This window comes from Zonotrichia leucophrys, chromosome 11 (genome assembly GCF_028769735.1).
Source record: "Zonotrichia leucophrys gambelii isolate GWCS_2022_RI chromosome 11, RI_Zleu_2.0, whole genome shotgun sequence".
Classification (NCBI taxonomy): Eukaryota; Metazoa; Chordata; class Aves; order Passeriformes; family Passerellidae; genus Zonotrichia; species Zonotrichia leucophrys.
Genome location: NC_088181.1, coordinates 13,922,102 through 13,928,430, shown reverse-complemented (window position 1 = coordinate 13,928,430; position 6,329 = coordinate 13,922,102). Strand labels below are relative to the sequence as shown.

Below are 6,329 nucleotides of genomic sequence, written 5' to 3'. Positions count from 1 at the left end.
AGCCATTGTGCCAGGGACTGAGGGAGGCCCGGGCCCTTTCCTGGCTGCTCCTGGGTTTGGTTTTTGGCACTGAGCTGCCTTCCATAACACTGGCTCCTTGACATCACCACTACAATGCACTTAACACGCTCTCCAAGGCTACTGCCAGCTTTGAAAAGAGACGTCTCAGAAATACTTCATTCCTGCAATGTTGTGGGAAGGAGTAGCCAGGCAGGGCAGCGAGCCCTTGTTGTCGCTGTCCCGGAGGGAAAGGCTGAGGCAGAGGAGGGGTGCCCTGAGGGCGAGAGCGCGCAGCCCGCCCGGAATGGCAGAGCAGAGACCACCGGGGAGCGCCGAGGGCTTGGGGACCGGGCAGACAACCGTGTGGGGAACGGGGCAGACAAGGGAGCCTGTCCCAGCAGCGGCTGCGAACGGGCTCGGACAGACTGGGAGAGGCGCTGGGAGCGTCAGGGCCGGGCTGGGGAGGGGCGGGCAGCGGGCACGGGGCGGTGCTGCCCAGCCCCAGAGCCCCGGGCTTCAGCCGCGGGCTGGGGTTTCTGGTGCATTCCCCTCTCCTCAGCGCCGCCACCGCACTCCGGGAACTTTTGCCGAAGCGGCGCCGTCCCCAGCAGCTGACGGGCTGGGCTGGGCAGGGCAGGGCTGCACCGCCCGGCCCCTCGCTCCGCCCGGCGGGGCTGAGCGGGGCGGTGCCGCAGCCGATGCCGAGCTCGGGTCCGGGCAGTGCCGCGGGCTCTCCGCCGGCACCATGGGCCGGGACGGGCCGTGGCTCAACCTGTCCGGCAGCGCCTGTGCGGCGGGCGGGCCCTTCCCCGCCGGCACGGCCGCGCTGCTGGCCGCGCTCATGGGGCTGCTGGTGCTGGCCACGGTGCTGGGCAATGCCCTGGTCATTCTGGCCTTCGTGGTGGACCGGAGCCTCCGCACGCAGGGAAACTTCTTCTTCCTGAACCTGGCCGTGGCCGACCTGCTGGTGGGTGAGTGCCGGGGCGCCGCGGGGCGGGGGGTGGCTCCGCCCGTGTCACCGCCGAGCTCTGTCCGCAGGCGGCTTCTGCATCCCCCTATACATCCCCTACGTGCTGACGGGCGAGTGGAGGCTCGGCAGGGGCTTGTGCAAGCTGTGGCTGGTGGTGGACTACCTGGTGTGCACCGCCTCCGTGTTCAACATCGTCCTCATCAGCTTCGACAGGTTCATCTGTGTCACCAGAGCGGTAAGGGCTGGGCAGGGGCTGCAGCGGGCAGGCACGGGGATTGCTTAGGGCACCTGGCTTCCAGCGCCCTTGAGCCTCTCTCGAACAGCGCATGAGACAGGGGTGAGCTTCTCTCACTCCTGGAAATAGTTCTGGGAGTGATCGGCTTTGCTAGAAAACGCATTTCTTCTCACTTTTACAGTGGAAGGGGTGCTCTGCTTTAGGAACAGGCATAGGCTGTGTCTGCAGAGGGAACAAGGTGAACTTATTTCCTCCCCAGCTGCATCTTGAATAAGCTTTAAGGTATTACCCGGCTGAAGCAGAGCTGCTCCCTCCGTGCCCCATTGACACAGGCAGAGACCTGCTTGCAGTGGGTGTCAGACTCTCAGGGGAATTGGATGTGTATGGCTGTGATGGGTCAAAAGTGGCAGATTAGAAATTAACATCTTGCACAGGATGCAAATGCCATTTCTATATAATGGTCACAGAAATAGCTCAAGTCGTGTCTGCAGCATGCCACCTATTAAAAAAGGAAGATTAGACTTTGCACCTAATTTACACCTAGACCATAACACCTCAAAGTATTTTGGATGGTGTCAAAATAACACATTTTACCTGTTAATAGGTTTCACACTTCTACACACACTTCTTGGTTAGTTCCACCCACAGTTTCTTCAAGTGTTCATTTAAGTTTGTTGCTCATTTAAATCACCAAAAGTAGAGAGAAACTGCAGAAACAATTCAGCAGTTTTACCAACTTCTTTTTGAAGAGGGAGAAATGAACAGATTAATTCTTTAACAGTCAACACTCAGAATTCCTTTATTTTCTAGGTTCTGAATTAGCCATGAATTTTTCTTTCATAAACCAATCTCTCATGACTATGCACACAGTATAAATATATAAACTAGACGGTTTCAGAAACAGAAATGAAAACTGGTCATAATAAATGAAAATAATCATCCACTTTAAAATACTTCTAATTAATCCCTCATATAAAAATCCCTCCCCAAGCAAGAGTACAGAAAATGACTGATGGGTTAGGGCAGTATGAGAACATATAAGCAGGACTATCTGAAGTTCCAAATTATTCTCCATCTCAATGAAAATAGTAACTCCCTCCAAGACCACTCCTGAAATCATTCATAGCTTTGTTAAGGACTGCAAAATCAGACCAAGTTCAGACACACTCAGGTTTCCTCAGCTCTGTGGCTCCTCTACCAGAACAGCACTGGCTGTGGAGATCGAGGCCCACAGATGGGGGCAGTAAACATGAGCCCTGTACAGAATTTAAGAATTTCATATTCCAAACGCTGTGTGGCTGCACCTGGAGATGTGAAGGGTGAATTCTAAGACACCACATGAGTATTCGTCCTCAGGGAAAAACATTCCAGGGAATCAGAAACAGAGATCTTGACTGATTAATTCTATTGCTGATATGGCTTACTGGCTCAGTATTAGTGACACATTCTTTCTGCACCTTAGCTTCTCTATTTTCTAAATAACTGAAATCAGTTGTTCTTCTGTAAAGCTCTTTGCAGACCATAACACTCCATCTATACACCTTAATTGCAAACAGGAATTCTTAAAGTACTTCATGAAATAATGAAATTAACTATATCAAACAGAAGAAGGTGTTGTACAGTAAATTGTGTGATTTTCACATTAAGAAAGAGTCTCTCTACAAAGTAGAGAGACTGATATTCTGTGAATTCAAACCCTTTTACATATTTCAAATAATTTAAGAATTCCATATAAAGGGTCCAATAAAGGTTTTTAACCATTCTGTAAATAGGTATCACAGCTAATGCAATTAAATATGAAACTGGTGACAGCCAGTTCTGGGAAGAGCAGTGGTTATTTGCTTTGAAGGAGACTTGGTTTTCAAGCTTTTAAGATCTGATGCACTTCTCAGAACTTATCCAATCACCTTGATAAGGCCTCTTGGAAGGCATATTTCAGAAGTAACTCTTCTGTGATACCAGTAAGCTTGGTCTAAAAACCCTCACCCCAAAGCCAGTCTCTCACCAACCCTCACAAGTGACAGAGAGGGCCATGCTCCAAAGCAGCCACACGGGAGAAGTGTAATGTGTGTGACTTTTGTCCCTCAGGTCAGCTACAGGGCTCAGCAAGGGATGACCAGAAATGCAGTGCTGAAGATGGTGACTGTATGGATTGCTGCTTTTCTCCTCTATGGGCCAGCCATCCTCAGCTGGGAGCACATTGCCCAAAAGAGCATCCTCCCTGAAGGAGAATGTCATGCAGAATTCTTCTACAACTGGTATTTCCTAATGATTGCCTCTACTGTTGAATTCTTTACACCTTTCATCACTGTTATGTACTTTAACTTAAGTATTTACCTCAACATCAGGAAACGCACACTGCTCCGAAATGAAAACCTCTCACTCGGTCAAGAGGACTGTGAAATGAATTTCCAGGGGGAAAAAAGGGCACACTCTGTGTTTTTTGTAAAGCCAGCTAACAGAGACAGACATGAGCAGGGAGCAAGCAGCCTTCTTCCCCCAGGGAAGGCTCCAAGGCCTGAGGCCTCAGCTGAGCTGGGCAAACACCCACCCAACCTGAGTGCCAGCCTTGAGCTCCCACCCCTGCAGGTGGGGGTACAGACCAGGCCTCCCAGGAATGGCTTCTGCCAAGCACCACAAAGCCTTTGCCAGCCCAGCAGCAAAGTGGACGTTGCTAACATCATGGCAAACAGATTCAGACTGTCCCGGGATAAAAGAGTAGCCAAGTCCTTAGCAGTGATTGTCTGTGTGTTTGCCTTGTGCTGGGCTCCGTACACACTGCTGATGATCATCAGGGCAGCCTGCCATGGGCACTGTGTGCCCTACTCCCTCTATGAGATCTCATTCTGGCTCCTCTGGGTCAACTCAGCCATCAACCCCGTTCTCTACCCTCTGTGTCACATGAGCTTTAGGAAAGCCTTCATAAAACTCCTCTGTCCACGAAAAGCCAAAATTCATCCTGACATTTTGATGTGAGAAGTAGGAAGGCTGAAAATTAGTACATATTATATTTGCTGGGAACACCAAAAAGCAAGTATTGCAATACCTGCAAATATTTATGGAATACTGGTATGAGGCACAAGTGTAGATATTTATGAATATGTAGAAATACTGTCATCCATGTAGCTGGGAAAATCACAGCAATGAAAAGAAAGGTCATTTTTCAAAGCTCTTTGGGAAATTACACCAACAGTGTATTTTCTGATAATGGTGGACTACTGTTGAAGTGCTGAAAACAAAAAATAACTTTCATGGCTAATAATTAGAGTTCAGGCTGTCACTTTTAATAACTGTAAATATTGCTGGAATTTCATAAAGCATTAATCTTAGATGTGTTATATCTTGTCCCAAACCCACTTCAAGATATCAAGAATCTCAGTTGTCAAGTCTAGGATGCTTTCCCTGCCTCCTCTCAGTGGCAAGTCAAATAAGGCATGACCAAAGATAAAAATACAGGAAAAGCATGGGACAGGAGGCAGCACAACAGTGATGTTACCAGAGAAGCTGAGCAACTGTAGCAGGTAAGGGAGCCCTGATGTGAGGGAAAAGGTGATGAAAATAGAAGAAAGTGGAATATTTAGTAGAACAAAGTCCAGGAACAGAAGTAAAAAGGGTTTTGAGCTTTTTAATAGGAGATACAAGAATTGGTGACTTACACACTGGAAGAGTTTCACTAGGAGTTCCCTCCCTCAGCAGTGACTTCCTGCCCCCACCAGGGTCCTGCATGGGCAGGAACCTACTGAGGTCAAAACTCCACTGCTTACAGGGCTGAGGGTATTACCCTGTGCTTTGCAGTAAGCCTAAGTAGTCTATGAGATCCATGACAGAGCTTTAGGTAAACTTCCCTTTCAGTAATTTTTAAAACATTTACAGCTGGACCTTTACTACTTCTGGCTAGATTAAAAAAAAAAAAAGTGTTGTTCTCCCCTACCTCACCCGTTGAATCTTTCCATCCATCAAGTCACAAGTAATCAAGAAAGTATCACTTCAAGTGTTGGGCTATTTCCCAGGTTATGCATCATGACTGGCATGACTCAAAGTCTGTTCCAATCCACAGCCTTGCTACTGCCCAGGAGTCTCTGCCATTGTGCCTGTGCCACAGGAGCAGCTCACACAGCTGATTCTGAGTCTGGAGTAGGTTTGTCCCACAAGGTATCACATGAGCATCACTAATGATACAAGTTTGTTCCACCATCCCCAGCATTTACTGCACAACCTAACAGATGCTTTCCTTTGCTGACAAGTGATAGTTACTGAACAGCTCTAATTGTCCATTGCCATAGTCAAAATGCATGGGAATACAATTGATCTTAAAAGTTTAAAGGCAGTAAAATTATTTACTTTGTAAACTTTCAATAAAAGTAATTAAGAGGTGTGGAAGAGTCCTAACTGTGTAGCCCTAACAAGTGGGAGAGGGTGAAAAAGCACCAGTCTACAACATTTGGGTGACTGCAGCTGAAACTGCAAAACTGGTAATTCAAAGACACTTTCTAAGTTACAAGGACTGACACTGAGGACTAAACAGACATGGTTAGCAAATACTGTAACCTAGGAGGGCATATCCCTACACTATGAACATATCCACATGAACATAATCACCACACTCTGCTATGGATGTGCTATAACAAAACACCTTCACAGTTCTGCTATGAGGAACAGTTTCAACAGATACAGAGCAACATGAAGAGTTTTGAATCAGCATCAGTTATAAACCTGGGGAAGTAAAGCCTTTCAATTATCTCCCCATTCATTCCTCCTCCCTTCCAAGCCAGACCTATTCATCAGTATAGCAATGATCTAATTGTTGTCTACTCTGCAACTGCTTCCTAGGATTCTATTTGCCTTTCTCAGAAAACAGGTAGCACTAAATTACTGACCACCAAAATCTCATTTAATATCCAGTCAAGCCAGGACACATTTTCAGAAAACAGTGTTCACTCAAGGAGTAATGCAATTCAATCAGTTATCTTTAGGACACCACGTTCAGTCAAGGCAAACCAGCCAGGTCAGAACTTCCAGCATTGGCATTAACCCATGGACAGGAGCAGCAGAGCAGCAGCTGCCACTGCTGTGCTCTGCTGCTCAGTTCCCTACAGCACTGGCATTCAATTGTCACTCTCTGGC

At 47.6% G+C, this 6,329-nt stretch overlaps 1 protein-coding gene across 1 annotated transcript; it reads left to right on the top strand.

Annotated features, from left to right (window-relative positions):
• Positions 1–640: 640 nt before the first annotated feature.
• LOC135452909 (histamine H3 receptor-like) lies at positions 641–5,580 on the top strand. The gene is made up of 3 exons (XM_064723426.1): positions 641–971; positions 1,039–1,205; positions 3,294–5,580. The coding sequence occupies exons 1-3, from the start codon at positions 746–748 to the stop codon at positions 4,179–4,181; spliced, it is 1,281 nt and encodes a 426-aa protein (XP_064579496.1). The 5' UTR covers positions 641–745; the 3' UTR covers positions 4,182–5,580.
• The last annotated feature ends 749 nt before the right edge of the window (positions 5,581–6,329 follow it).

Bases quoted from the DNA above. Each gene is read 5' to 3' on its own strand.
- LOC135452909 (XM_064723426.1), top strand. From the start codon at position 746: ATGGGCCGGGACGGGCCGTGGCTCAACCTGTCCGGCAGCGCCTGTGCG. The intron at 972-1,038 runs GTGAGTGCCGGG...CTCTGTCCGCAG, and splicing joins CGTGGCCGACCTGCTGGTGG to GCGGCTTCTGCATCCCCCTA. The intron at 1,206-3,293 runs GTAAGGGCTGGG...TTTGTCCCTCAG, and splicing joins TCATCTGTGTCACCAGAGCG to GTCAGCTACAGGGCTCAGCA.